General features: G+C 37.9%; 1 protein-coding gene across 8 annotated transcripts in view; it reads right to left on the reverse strand.

The window, feature by feature from the left end:
* KIZ (kizuna centrosomal protein) overlaps positions 1-15678 on the reverse strand; it is a 119799-nt gene that overhangs the window by 28554 nt on the left and 75567 nt on the right. For all 8 annotated transcript variants that reach the window (XR_001362058.1, XM_014539478.1, XM_005865974.2 and 5 more), the window contains 2 exons: positions 4132-4297; positions 3176-3241 (listed from right to left, as the gene is read on the reverse strand). Coding sequence is in view for 7 of the 8 variants with exons in the window: in XM_014539478.1 (XP_014394964.1) it covers positions 3176-3241; positions 4132-4297 (232 nt within the window). In the remaining variant the exon portion in view is untranslated. The remainder of the gene's footprint in view (positions 1-3175; positions 3242-4131; positions 4298-15678) is intronic.

Raw genomic sequence — 15678 nt, forward strand, 5'->3', positions numbered from 1 at the left:
AAAGAAACTAGAGGCCGGGTGCACTTGGGGGGGGTCCCTCAGCCTGGCCTGCACCCTCCTGCAGTCCAGGAGCCCTCAGCCCTCGGGGGATGTCCACCTGCTGGCTTATGCCCACTCCCTTGGAATTGGGCCTAAGCTGACAGTCAGACATCCCTCTGGCAGCCTGGGAGCCCTCGGAGGATGTCCACCTGCCAGCTTAGGCCCACTCCTGTTGGGGGAGGGAGGCCTAAGCCTCCAGTCGGATATCCTTAGCACTGCCAAGGAGGTGGGAGAGGCTCCCTCCACCACTGCTGCACTTGCAGCCATTAGCCTGGCTTGTGGCTGAGCGGGGCTCCCCCTGTGGGAGTGCACTGACCATCAGGGGGCAGCTCCTGCGTTGAGTGTCTGCTCCCTGGTGGTCAGTGCACATCATAGCGACTGGTCGTTCCTTTAGGGTCAATTTGCATATTAGCCTTTTATTATATAGGATTCTATGAGGCAGACACAGAGAACTGATTGCTGGTTGTCAGAGGCAGGGGTAGGAGGTGAGCAAAATGGGTGAAGGGGTCAAAAGGTACATATTTTCAGACAATTAAAACCACAATGAGATATCACCTCACACCTGTGAGAGTGATTATTATCAGTAAATTAACAAACAGCAAGTGTTGGCAAGGATGTGGAGAAAAGAGAACCTTTAAGCATCGTTAGTGGGAATGCAGATTGTTGTAGCTGCTATGGAAAACAGTATGGAGGTTCCTCAAAAAATTAAAAATAGAACTACGATATGACCCAGCAATTCTTCTTCTGGGTATTTATCTGAAGAAACAGAAAAAACTAATTTGAAAAGATATATACAACCCTATGTTCATTGCAGCATTATTTACAACAGCCAAAATATAGAAGTAACCTAAGTGTCCATGGATAGATGAATGGATAAAGAAGATGTGGTACATATATACAATGGTATACTACTTAGTTATAAAAAAGAATGAAATTTTATCATTTACAACAACATTGATGGACCTAGAGGGTATTATGCTAAGTAAAATAATTCATACTGAGAAAGACAAATACCATATGATTTCACTTACATGTGGAATCTAAAAACAAAATAAATAAACAAACAAAACAGAAATAAATTCATAGATACAGAGAACAAATTGATGGTTTCCAGATGGGGGGAGTTGAGGGGTGGGTGAAAAAGATGAAAGGGATTAAAAAGTCAAATTGACAGTTATAAAAATAGTCACAGGGATGTAAAGTACAGCTTAGGGAATATAGTCAATAATATTGTAATATTTATGTATGGTGTCAGATGGATACTAAACTTATAGGGGTGATCACTTCGCAAGTTATATAAATGTCTAAGCACTATGTTGTACACCTGAAACTAATATAGTATTGTATGTCAACTGTAATTAAAAAATAAAATTTTGAAAGGCCAAAAAAAGGTACAAATTTCCAGTTATAAAATAAATGTCATGGGGAGGTAATGAACAGCATGGTTACTGAGGTTAATAATACTGTATTGCATATTTGAACACTGCTAGGAGAGTAAATCTTAAAAGTTCTCCACAACAAGAAAAGCATTTGTAACACTGTGTGGTGATGGATGTTAGCTAGACTTACTGTGATGATCATTTTGCAATGTGTACATATATTGCATCATTACACTGTATACCTGAAAGTAACATAGTGCCATATATATCAATTATACCTCAATAAAATTTTTATGAGATAATAACATTTGCAATAATTTTTGGGAGAGTCATCTACTCGCAGCAGGGGATGATTGAAAATAATACTTAAAAGACAAGTAGGAATGGGCAATGAAGCCACTTCCTGGTTTCTCCTAATAAGCTTTTATACTTTTAATTGAAATAAGTTCAGAGGTTATTAGATACTTATGCATTCATAGGTACATGCAAGGGAAAAGCATCCAAATAACTTATTGGTTATTTGTAGTTTGGGATCATTAACACTTCTATTAAAAAAATTAAAGTTCTGGCCAGTGTGGCTCAGTTGGTTGAAGCATCATCCCATGCATCAAAAGGTGGCAGGTTCAATCCCAGGTTAGGGCATTTTGGGGAGGTTTCCAACTGATTTTCTTTCTTTCTCTCTCTCTCTCTCTCTTCCCCCCCTTCTCTAAAAATCCATTAAAAAAATAAAGAGGGAACTTTACCAGTGTTTTCTCAAAATGAAGAATAAGAAGACAATAAATATATACCTGGGAAATATTTAAAAGAAAAGAAAACCTCTGCATTTTGGAGTGAAATATTATCTGATGTAGAATACACACAATAATTTCTCTACTATAAACTCCTTTTTCAAAACCAGAGTTCATCACAGAAACATGAGCTTAAAAAATTAATCATCAGGCCATGAATTGTACTGCCATAAAAGAAAGCCATTCTTTCCTGCATATAAACAACATTACTACAATACATACAGATGCATGCCTCAGTACCTTGGTGCAATGGTGTATTTACTTGTATAAATATTTAAAGTCAGACCTTTGAATTTATAATGAAGTAGCACAGCTCTTTAAAAAACAAGGCACTATTAAATTTAGATGCATGACAAATAGAATTCTGTTCAGAATACTAATTGCTGCTGTTGATACTCTAAAACTAAAAAAAAGTAATGATATTCAGATTTCATCTTAATAAGCCTAATACATGTGCAGAAAACTTAATAAGTCTTGATGAAGCCTTATTGCTAAAATTGTGTATTTATCAGCCAGGCTTTGCAACTGAGGCACAAGCAAGCTTCCTTTCTGGTACTTTCCCCCTTGCTCTTATTTTAATGACACACATTCAATTATCACAGGAAAGAAAAGAGTAAACTCAGAAACATCTGTAGTTTACCATATAATGACTGGGTGTTCCCCATGGAGACTGACCCTTTCACAGACGCAGGTGCTGAAAGGCTAGGTGATGGGGGATGCTCGCATGTGTAAATGTATAACATGATTATGAAGAATTCAATAGACACGGTTATTTTCCACCTTAGTTTGTGTTAACGTTAAGTTTGCACATTATAATTATGTGCTCTTATAATTACTCTCCTGCTCCAGCATGTGGTAGTCAAATATACATGCTCTTAGTGGAGTTCACATATCACCAACCTAGAATGTACTGATTATATAACAAGGTTGAATTCTGTGTTTGCAACTCTTAGGCAACCATAACTTTACCTGTGATTGGAACATTTGCTGCCATGCTTTCTTCCTTGCTCTCATCTCTGCAGGTGCTTGAAACTTCTAAAAATCAAACACATGACAATAAAAATGTATGTCAGGGTTATATTTATGGACTAGGCCTTTGTTTGATTTTTTTTACAACTACCATTCCTATTATTTTCACTGTCTCCCCACCTCCTTTTTTTTTAATCCTCCAGTTTATTTCTTGCCTGGAATAGTACTGTTCCTTCTAAAAGGAAAACTTTTCTAAAACTAAGGTATCTCTATGTTGTTTTCATGAAAAAATTATTTAGCCTGACATCTATCAAATTTGAAGGGGGCTTAAAACAGTGAGTCTTAAATTCTGTGCATGTATATCAACTTCTGAATACATCCTGAGTAACTCATTGCTGTATTGGAAATACCACTATAGTGGCTTACTGACATATTTTAATAGTAATGTTAAAATAGTCACAATTTCTGGATACTAAAATTTTAGAGGGCATAAATTCATTGATTCGTATTCATCAGTTTAGACTTTTATAATACTGTGTTATAAAGACAACCTTAAAAAGAATGTTTATAAATTATGAGTAAATTCTATTAAGTGATATCAAATACTTTACAGAACTTTATGGAATCATTTTAATGGAATCATCTTCATCTTTGTAGGATGATCAAAATTATCTACTGCCCAGTGATTAGTTTTGTTAAGATTTCATAACTTATAAAAACGTAATTTATTGGAAATTCAGTAACACTGCAGCCCTACAATTAGGTTTCCTATCCCTGTGAGACTAAACAAAATCATATATTTATTGAAAGGCGGTATGTAAAACAACCTATTATGCATATTAAAATCAGAGGTATTCTCTCGTCCCCTTTATTTTATAGGTACACCTTGAGAAAGAAGGTGTCACGTTGACTCTGAATGGGTTTTTGCTGTGGACCAACCCTTTAACAATAGTTACCTTGTTCCCAGGTAAGGACTCTGTTGAACCACGGAGCGTATTTTGCTTCCTTTATTTCACTTTTGTCATTCAGAATGGATGGCAAGCTGCAAGATGATTCATTACTGTGAATGGCCGACTTATCTTCACCCTCTTCTGTAAGGGCTCTTTTCAATAATGCTGTTGCCTACAGTGTTTGAAAGAAAGCACAAAGAAATAACAAACTGTAGCTATATTCCCCTTGTCTCAAAGACTCAATCTTCAAATACAATTTAGGTTAAGCTTTACTTAGGATTTAATTGCTTTCTGACATTTAACTGAAATTAAAATGTCTTCAAGATAGAATAACATCTGATTATTTTCCAGCAGAATTTAATTCTTTGTAATAACTTACATTAGAAATAATACTTTCTTTTGGAGGACTGAATCTTATGCAGAAGTGTTTTTCTACCTGTGAAATATGTGTATGAGATGCGACCGCCTCTGTTAATCTGGATTGGTTTATCCAAGATTTTCTCTTTCATTGCATGAGCCCTTCAGTGGTTTGAGAAAGAGATCTGGAAAAATGTGACCTCGTGGTATCCCCATTCCTCTACAGATAAATGACCCCCGAACCTCCCCCAAATGGGAAAATTGCGTAAAAACTTGGTGGCTGAGGAGGAGTCACTAAGCAAAAAAAGAACTGTTCTAAATGATAATCTTCAATCAAGAATAAAGTTGCTCTGTTGCTAAGTCTGCTGGGGAGCCTGGGAAACTTAACCACTATACTGTTTTACTGTTTTCAAAGGGCACTGAACTGTCTTATCACATCACCTCATGTACTGGGCAAGGAGGTGGGCACAGATTTTATCACAGCCAAATTAAGAGGTAGAGAAAAAGTGGCAATTAACAGGATAGGTTAATATCTCTTAATTCGCAGGTCAGCACTCTTAAAAATATGCTGGTAACAAGAGTAAAACCACCAATGATAGCATCGTCCTGCTGCCAGAGTATGTTTCTTTCTCACTTCTTACTCAGAAGTGATTTGCCTAGGCGGTTGGGAGAGGGAACTTTGATGAGTTGCTCACTTTTCATTGGTATCTGACAATAGTAGTAAATACAGTGCAGTGTCCAACACAATCTGTGGGAAAGGGAGGTGAGATTCTACACATTAATATGAAGAATGGAGCTGGACCAAGCCTCACAGGTCATGTTAGTCCAAGGGTGAAGTAGTTACAACAGAATTTTCCAGTAAACAAGAGGGAAGATGATAATCTTTCCTTGTAATTAACATGAAAGAAGGCGAAAATGTCCTCACAGGGAGAATCACTGAGGCAGAACATGGAAGATCTGACCTTGTAAGTTTGGTTTTGAAAAACACAGCCACTGTCATCATCGGCCTTGATATTCCTGCAACATACTCCTGCCCTCTGCCCTCTGCCCTCCCCAGGACTGTATGGCTTCCTGGGCCCTTGGCCTATCCTAGAGGATGGATCAGCTGATTTCAGGGTATTTAAGAAGTTGTAGTCTCCTTGGCCAAAGGACTTAGTCTCAAGTTAGCCTTGGGATTCCTCTACATGTATAAAGTGATCCCTGGATTTTACTCCAGTTGTGACAAGTCTCTGTTGGGGTGATCTGCACAGTATCCCTGTATCTGCAGACTGGGGTTCAGTAGAGTGTCCTTCCCTTGAAGCTCAGGGCTGGCTCCCATAGAGCCCCAATTTCAGCTGCCTACAAGAACCATTGCTCTGCACCTGCTTCTAGAATCTTCCAGAAAAAAGAGGTGAAGAGTAGTACCAGGTCTTTGACTGCCATATATACTATCCTGGCATGTCTCATTTCTAGATCCTGATCTAGGCTGTCCCCAAGGAGACTGAAGTTCCTACTCTGTGTGTCCAATAATCCTGGGTATATGAAAAGCATTTTAGAATATGAACAAAAAGAACTGACCAAAATTCTGTAGTTATAAAGCTATAATTTTTTCTTTCTGATATTTCAAATAATTCAATCTTTCCGAGAGCACTTCAAATATGTATTTCTCCCTCATATTACCTTACGCAACAACTGTAACTAATAATTTCTTGGCATGAGTTCAAGATAGCCACTGTCTTAACACACATCTATACTAATAAAAGCCTATGTGGTCGTTACGCCCTCACACTATGATGCCCTCATGCCGTAACAATCCATCACTAGAAGGCTGCGTGCACAGCAGGCGCAGGCGGGTGGGTGGGGACTTGACGCAGTGTGCGCGGCGTGGAGGCGGGTCCCGGCGGCTCAGTGCAGCGCAGAGGTGGGACCCCTGGCTCTGGCCTACCTCTTTGGGGCAATCCATTGAGGAGCCCTGGATGGGTGGGCAGGGCCTATCTCTTTGGGGAGATCTAAGTGAGCAACTCATTGAAATTTCTTCTCCCAAGTGCCTGTGAGAGGGCACAGGCCAGGCTGGGGAATCCCCCACCCCCTGAGTGCAAGAATTTCATGCACCAGGCCTCTAGTTTTAAAAATAAAATTGATAGAGGACTGCTGAAGCTTTCCACATTTTCTATTGAAGAATTTGTAGACAATGAAAACTTTTGGTTTGTCAATGACTCATATAACTTCCCACTAGTCTCTTCTTTATGATACACAATATATCTCACTGTTTTGCATATCCCCTTCATATTAGACCCCCTTTGCTTTAGCTGAGCTGGGCTTCAAAAGAACACAGAATAAAATGCTTTAATAATACTGAAAACATCCTTCTAGTAACTCCTTGTATGCTTGATCAGAGTAACACCACAGCCAATAGTGCCCTATTTTTTTTTAACCATGGTGGTAAATAAAGTGAAGTCATAAAGTGGTGAGCATACTGCAGGTTTTCATTTACTTTGTATATTTTATCTCATTTATTTTCATTACGTACTATACATATTTCTAGGATTTGTATTATTTTTTTCATAGAGAAATTTATAAAAGGACTCACCTTATAAGATAATTCTATAATTTCTCAAAGATGAGAATTTTATATCTATAAGAATTTTGATGAGTTATCAAATTACAACATGAGAATGGTTGATTTGACTCTACTGGCCATGGAGCCAACAAAGAGATCAGCAGATCTCCCCAATGGGTTATCATCCATCATAAAGAAATCTACAATATAAGTCCCTAAGGAGCAGGGAATAATGATAAGCAAGGACAGAAACAAAAATCAAATTCAAACAAGGAATGGTCTGCGGTTTGTAGTTCAAAACAAATTCTATAGAGTCAGGAAAAACATCTTAATTATTTGCAGATCTTTTTGAAAGACATATTTCTAAGGAAGCCCCCAAAGTGAATGATTTTTCAGTCTGAGACTGGAAACACTAACCCATACAGTACCAGAACAAAAGTCCAGGAAAGAGTGAACAAGCTGCTCTACACATCTCACACGGGGTTTGAAAGCATTCACAAACTGAAGTTCCCTATCTGAAAAATGTCACCAGACAACAATGTTACCATGGGCCTTCTGATAGTGCTTATGAATGGATTATGCATGGGTTGTTTTTTAAAATCCTCATTTGAGGACATGTTCTTATTGATTTGAGAGAGAGAGGAAGAGAGAGAGAGGAAGTGAGAGAAACATGGATGCGAGAGAGAAATATTAATCGGTTGCCTCCCTTAAGCATCTGACTAGGGATTAAATCTGAAAACTGGGTATGTGTCCTAACTGGGGATCGAACCTGCCACCTTCTGAAGGACAAGATGATACTTCAACCAAGACACACTGGCCAGGGCTGCATGGGTTTTAACTTATCTGTTAACTCATAAAAACTGTTTGATTTCATACATTTGGAAGCCAGGAGCAAAGACTGGAGACTGTCTCACTGTTCTCAGCAGTCTGAAGCCTAAGTCAATACCAATCAACTAGTTCCTCACTTTTCTGCCTTCCCAGAAGCCAGCAGAAAGGACTCAGAAATTCAATTAAGAGGCACATATTTGCAAAATGACTGATAGTGATAGTTCCATATTTCAGATCTTACAAAAGATAAAAGTGTCCTATTAATTACACTGAACAGGATACCTAGAATTATTGGCTCAATTCTACTAGAAATTTTCTCCAAGTTCAATTTAAATATGAATCCTGCTAGGTCTGGAATTCCGAGAGTCATCTAGGCTAACTCTTAATTTATATGTAGAAACTTATCAATTGTGATACTCAAATGCATAAATAGATAAATGAAGATATTAATGAAAAAGACTTTGTGTCCAAAACACCATTAAGAAAAATAAATGGTGAATATAAATAAAACTGCTCAAATATTACAACGAATTGTACAAATGTATATAAAAAGAGTTCCTACAAGTTAATAAGAAAAGATATTACTAACCTAATAGAAAAATGAGCAAAGAACATGAACCGGCAAATTATAAAAGAAGAAATACAAATGGCTAACAAATAGGCAGGGGAAAATTTGACCTCAATTGTAATTAAAGGTCAGATGAACAACAACAAAAATTGGATGTCATTTGTACTTTTCAATTTGATGCTAAAAAATGTCGATAGTATCCAGTTCCATAAAGAGTTCAAAGAAATGATATTTTCATCCATTCTTGGTAACTCTGATGACTCTTCCAGAGTAAGCAGTGCATAGCAAATACCTAAGAGATTCACATAACCTTTAACCTAAAAACTTTACATATAAGAATTCATTCTAAGGAAGTGGGATGGGTATTTGTAAAAACTGAATTGCTCATGTTTTTTGAAACCTTTATCTAGAGAAAAAATTAAAAAACAACTTAAATCAGCGGTTCTCAACCTGTGGGTCATGACCATTGGAAAACACATCTAGCATATCAGATATTTACATTACGATTCATAACAGTAGCAAAATTACAGTTATGAAGTAGCAACGAAAATAATTTTATGGTTGGGGGTCACCACAAAATGAGGAACTGTATTAAAGGGTCGAGGCATTAGGAAGGTTGAGAACCATTGAAAATGCTCAACAACAGGAGTCTAGTCAGAGAGACTGGAATATTCATAAAAGGGTGTTTGGACAGCCATGGGAAATTATGTAGAACATGTGATGATTAGAAAAGAAGTTCATTTGTGACAAGTGGGAAAAAAGAAGCTATGTACACAAACAATGTAACCCATGTCAATACATTAACTATCAAAAACCATACACCTCAATGTCAAAAGGTTAAATATGGAGAGTCAGATAACAGCAATTTTCTTTTCTTCTTTTTGGTTACCTTGACATTCCAAGTTGGTATGTTTTTTTTCCCCCTGCTAGTAGTAGTTGGTATATTTTTTTCCCCTGCTAGTTTTTTAAAGAATACATATGCTGGATAGAAAAGAATCAAATTTTTGTGATGGGAGGACTGCATGGCAGACTTACAAACACAGCAACAGCAAGTAACCATATAGGATGGTCTGAAATTAAAACTAAAAGTAATTCATGGTGGGTATCTTCCCTGACAAAAGTCAATCTTCACCTTAACTGAGCCTATCTGATGTCTTGAGGCATATAAGATAACATACTTTTGGGATAGCAAAGTAATTTCCGCTTTTCCTGGATGCCTCAGAATACAACCACTGGAGGAAAAAAAAAAGTAGAGACCACAAATCCCCTTATTGTTATTGTTATCATGTTAATTGTTGACTGTTAACTATCCTATAATTACAGATGTGATTTGTTTTACTTTTTACCCAATCCCAGAGATTTTGTTTTCTCCTGCCTCCCTAATCTATAACCAATGAATTTCATGTAACACCTTTACATCTTCCTCTTTGATTCTGATATATAAAATAAGCAGTAAAACTGCCATTTTCCAGAACATTTCCTCAATCTATTGAGATTTTGCTTCCCGGCAACTGTTATCAGTTTGGCTGAAATAAACTCATAAAAATGCAATAGGTTTCAACATTTCTTACACTGACATTTACTTGCTGCAGTTGGCAGGATTCCAAAGAAGCTCATCCAGGACCACCCCGTGAACCTAGACCCCAGCAAGGGCCCATTGAGCCCCACTGGCTCCCAACCTTCAGTACCACCCTGTGAACCTGGACCCAATGCTAGGTACCAGCAAGGGCCCATTGAGCCCCACTGGCTCCCAACCTCACATCAGGTAAACTTGGGCGAGTCATCTCTTTGAATTCACAACCTTCCCTTGCTTGTGGTAGAGGGCCTGACTTTATTTGAGCTGTTCTTAGAAAAATCTTCGAGGTGGCACTAAAGGATAGGAGTTGAGATGGGTGGCTGGTTTTAATTTTGTTTTTTTTCAATTGGAACTACTTAACTGAAAATCTGAACAACAACACTTTTGTTGGATAAATGAAAGCCTGAACTCATTTGGCTCTGAAGATAAGGGGTACTTCCTCCCTCCAGCTTGAACTTCAGGTATTCTTAGGTGACTAAGAATCTTTGTGGAAGTGTCAGAGGGTATCCCTCACTACACGCATGAGCTTCATAGGGAATTCCAAGTCAATTGTAATTAAATAATTGACTTGTCCTGGAGTGTGAGTTGGTTACTTAGTACTCTGAGTCCTCACAGCGGTACTGGACAGCTGGGAGAGAAATCAAGACACATAAGAGGTTTGAAAAGTGACTGGGGAGGTGACAGCTCCTTGGAGCTCAACCCATAAGCTGCACACTTCAACCCACCACACAACATCCCTAGAAATTTGTTCAGACTCTGTAGATATCCAAAGAAAACTAAAATTAACATGGGAAATCACGCCTGTAAGGTTGACGGACCCCAAAAACCTTAGCTTCTGTTACCCAAAAAACTTTAGCTTCTGTTAATACTCCTGCAGGTTATATGTATAATTTGTATGGAACTTCAAATTGCAAGCATCTATAGAAATGAGAAAATTTAACCAAAAATGGTATCAGCTTGAAAGTCCCAAAGTGAGGAATTTTTGACATCTCCAAATTGATTTTTCTGCATGCTCAATAAGAAAAAGCCAGCTCTAAAATTAAACTGAAAGAATGAGAAGCTTATCTTGATTGGAAATTAGAAGCTTCTAGGAGAGGCTCAGATAAATTATCTTTTCTACAGGAAGTTAATAAGAAAATTTTAGAGACTATCTCTGAACTAAAGAAGGTTTCTGAAGCTAATAAATGCCAACATCCCTTCTACAGCTCTTCCATTATATCCTTTGCTCTCTGAGCTACCTTGTCCAGACTTGCCCTCCCCCTACCTTCTTTCTTTCATTTATATCTCCTCTACTACCACTTTCTATTGAACTAGGGGAGAATGAAAATAGAAATTCAGACAAGGATAAGCCAAGAATTCTAGCAGCTCCCTTCAGGGGAAAAAAAGAGTCTCAGGTAGAAGGGAACCAGTGACTGTATAAGTTCCTTGGACCATCACATAATTAAGAAGGACCTCTATGGGTACAAAGGAATTTGTTAGAACATATGATCCTGGCTATTCTGACCTGTTGCAAATAATATACCTACTGGTTTCTGAGAGAAGGGCAATAGAATGGCTGAATAAGGTTAGCTCGCATACGTATGTAGAGTGTTTTTTAAAACAGAGACAGACTAGGAAAAATGCAGGGAATTAGCTCACTGGCTTTACCAAGCCATACCTAACATTTTCCCCTGGAAAATGAACGGGACCTATATCCAGCAATGTAAAAGAAAGCCTGATGAATCAGTGCTTGATATCTTTGAACGTTTTGAAAAACTTTCCAACAATACTCAGGTCTGTCTCCAGATAGTTTTAACGATCATCAAAATGATCCCTTATTAAATTTGACATTTTTGGAAGGACTAGATGAAGAGCTTGTAACTTTGCTTAAACAATATAAACTGTCAGACCACACATAATGATGAACTGGCTATTCTGGCTGATGAACTATGTAAAACTATTTAAAGGAGAGAAAAAGATAAATCTATCAAAATCATGAACTTACATCTCCAACAATTAAGCCAGGGGTCCTCAAACTTTTTAAACAGGGGGCCCAAAATCATGAACTTACATCTCCAACAATTAAGCAATCAGGTCAGAGGTACACAAAGGTCTCTTAGAAAAGGGTAGAGATGAGTCTATTTTTACTCTAAAACGCCAGGTTGCTATAGAAGGATTGTAGAAAACTAAAATAGAATTTAGGAAAAGAAAAAAAATAGAAGCAAGCATAGAGCTACTCTGAGGACTATGAGAGAGCATTTCTCCTTCTCCTTACTAATACTTTAAGATAAATTAAAATTATCATAAAGGGAAATTACTAAGGCTCTTGGAGATATTGGGGTTATTTTATCCATTCTTAGCCCTCTTCTTCAGAAGAAAGCTTCTGTACAAATGATAGGGGTATCTAACTAACCAAGGACTGTTGTTAAATCAGAACCTATCCCCTTCCAACTAGGGAATGTTATGGGCAACATATATTTTTACTAGTCAAATCAGTCTCAATTCACCTAATAGGGAGAGATTTTCTTGAAACCCATGATGCCCACATACTAGTATCTTTTTTCCCAGAAGGGTGAAATGTATTTAGAACTAAATGAATTGGATACTGAATCAATTGGAAAAATAATGATTTTAAAGAAACTTGTACATAAGGAAAAATAATCTTGAGACTGAATGTTTGTTGCAGGACATTCCAATGCAATTTTGGGCCTTTCCAATGGCAAGATCAAGTAAGTCACTCCTATTAAAATAACTATTTTTATTTTTTTGGTTAATACTCACCCGAGGAAATCTTTTCCATTGACTTTTAGAGAGAGTGGAAGGGAGAGGGAGACACAGAGAGAGAAACATTGATTGGTTGCCTCCAGCATGCACCCTGGCTGGGGCTGGGGTTCGAGCCTGCAACCGAGGTATGCGCCCCTGACTGGAATAGGACCCTTCAGTCTGTAGGCTGATACTCCAACTGCTGAGCCAAACCAGCTAGGGCTAAAATAACTATTGATAATACTTTGCCTCTACCTAATATTCACCAATATCCTTAAAGACCTGATGCACTAACTGGAATTAATCCCATTATACAAGATTACTTAAAAGGGGGACTTAAAATTCCATGTATAAGTCTCTGTAATTCTCCTATCCTTCCAGTAAAAAAACCAAATGGAAAAGTATGGAGATTTTTTACAGGATCTTATAGCTATAAATAAGATAGTTATTCTGAGACATCCTGTGGTTCCATTTACCTTGTTATCAGCTCTTCCTGGGGACTGCCAATATTTTTCAGTAATAAATTTATGTAGTGCCTTTTTCAGCATTCCAGTAGAAAAAGACAGTCAATATCTCTTACCTTCACCTGGGAAGATTGCCAATTTACTTGGACTGTAAGGCCCCAGGAATATACAGAGTCCCACCTATTTCTCCCAGATATTAAAAATTTATTTAAATGATGTTAAATTTCCTAGAGATTCCACTTTAATCCAATATGTGGATGATTTACTTTTGTGCTCTAGGACATTACTAGACTGCCCAAAGGACACAATTTACCTATTACAACAGCTAGCTGTAAAAGGTCATAAGGTCTCAAAGGATAAGCTTCAATTTTGCTTACCTCAAGTAAAACACCTTGGTCACCTCATACCTAAAGATGGGCTACTGATTAACCTTGAGAGACTCAGAGGGATCCTATCTTTTCCTCTTCCAAAAAGAAGAAAGCAGCTTAGAGAATTCCTGGGTTTGAATGGATATTGTCGCAACTGGTTTCCAAATTTTTCAGTAATGACCCATCCTCTACATGTCCTATTAAAGTCAGATCAACCTGATCCAATTCAATGGAACCCCAAAGAGAAACAAGCCTCTACAAGGCTTTAGGAAGTATAATATAAAGCTCCTGTTCTGGGACAACCTACTTACAAATTTCCTTTCTTCCTTTTCAACATAAAAATAAAGGGAATGCTTTAGGAGCTCTAACTCAGAAACACGGAGATCATCATAAACCTATAGGCTATGATAGTGAGCTATTAGACTCAGTAGCAAAAGGGGTCCCTCCCTGGATGAGGGCCATCTCTGCTATAGCCATGTTATGTACACAAACAGAAGAGATAATTATGGACTCTCCTTTAACTATTCATGTTCCTCATTCTGTTGAATCTTTACTGAACTCTCATCACACCCAACACTTCTCTGTCAGTCCATTGGCTTCTTATGAACTACTCCTGCTTTCTGCACCTAATACTACTTTTACTTGGTGTAATGGTCGAAACCCTGCAACTTTGTTACCTGCTTTACAGGATGAACACACCCACAATTGTGTTTTGCTTACTGACCACCTTCTGGTTCCTAGAAATGATTTACAGGAAACGGCCAATGATAATGCTGATTTAACTTGGTTTAAAGATGGATCTTATCTGAAAGATAAATGGGACATTACAGAGCTGGATATGCAATAACTTCCATGGTGGACATAATTGAAAGTTTCTATCTACCTGAAATAAAATCTGCACAGCAAGCTGAACTAATTGCTCTAACTTGGGCTTGTCAGTTGGCCAAAGATCAAGTAGCCCATATTTGCACTGATAGTCACTATGCATTTGGTGTAGCTCATGACTTTGGAATGTTATGGAAGCAGTGAGGCTTCTTAACTTTCTCAGGGCAGCTCATGTAAAATGGAAAATTGGTTGCAGAATTATTAGATTTCATTCAGCAACCCAAACAATTAGCAATTATCAAAATCCCAGGATACTCTAAAACTACCGCCATGGAAGCAAAAGGAAACCATTTAGCCTATGCTGCAGCTAGGCAGGTGGCGTTAAACAGTCAAGTTATTCATACCTGAGAATGCTCCTTGCTTTCTATTAAATCAATAACAGACTATCTTTTACAGTTCCAACAGAGCTGTGGAAGAAAAAAAAAGGATATGGCAACAAAAAGGGGGAACCTTTGACCCAGGCAAACAGAAGTGGATTGGACCCAATCAGATATCAATCTCACCAATAGGGGCCCAAAACTCCCTATACTGAGCTAACACATTGGAGACCTGAAAAGATGATTTAATGGAGTAAACAATATTACTGGAAACTTTCTCCTACTGTAGCTCATAAAGAGTATAGCAGATGTTCCATTTATTCAAAATATAACCCAGGAAAACCAATTCATAGATCCCAATGACATTTTCCACTTCTTTTAGGTCAATTTGAGGTATGGCAATTATATTTTATCCAAATACCACCATTTCAGGGATACAGATATATATTAGTTATGATTTGTATGTTTTCTCACTAGTTCAAGGCATTCCCTTACAGGGGAACAATAGCCTTAATGGTTGGTAAATTGTTAGAGAAAAAATAATTCCCAATTGGGGAATTTCCTCTGAGTGAGTCACAGTGACCATGGACTCATTTCACTGGGAAAATAATAAAATCCACAATTGTTATTGTGCTTATCAACCTCAGTCCTCTGGTTTGGTGGAATGTAGTATGGTACAATAAAAGTTCAACTAGCCAAAATTTCAGAAGCCTTTAATCTCCCCTGGACAAAAGCTCTCCCTATAGTGCTCCTCAACTTAATATACACTCCTTTTGGTAAACATAGTGTTATGCCCAGATTTCAGGATCCCCAAAGGACCACCAGGGAGCCAGCTGAGTCCGATGCAAAAGCAAAAGAGTCTTTATTCGAGCTAGCTCGAGCTCCCCGTGCACCACACTCGCCGACGCA

This window comes from Myotis brandtii, unplaced genomic scaffold (assembly GCF_000412655.1).
Source record: "Myotis brandtii unplaced genomic scaffold, ASM41265v1 scaffold217, whole genome shotgun sequence".
Taxonomy (NCBI): domain Eukaryota; kingdom Metazoa; phylum Chordata; class Mammalia; order Chiroptera; family Vespertilionidae; genus Myotis; species Myotis brandtii.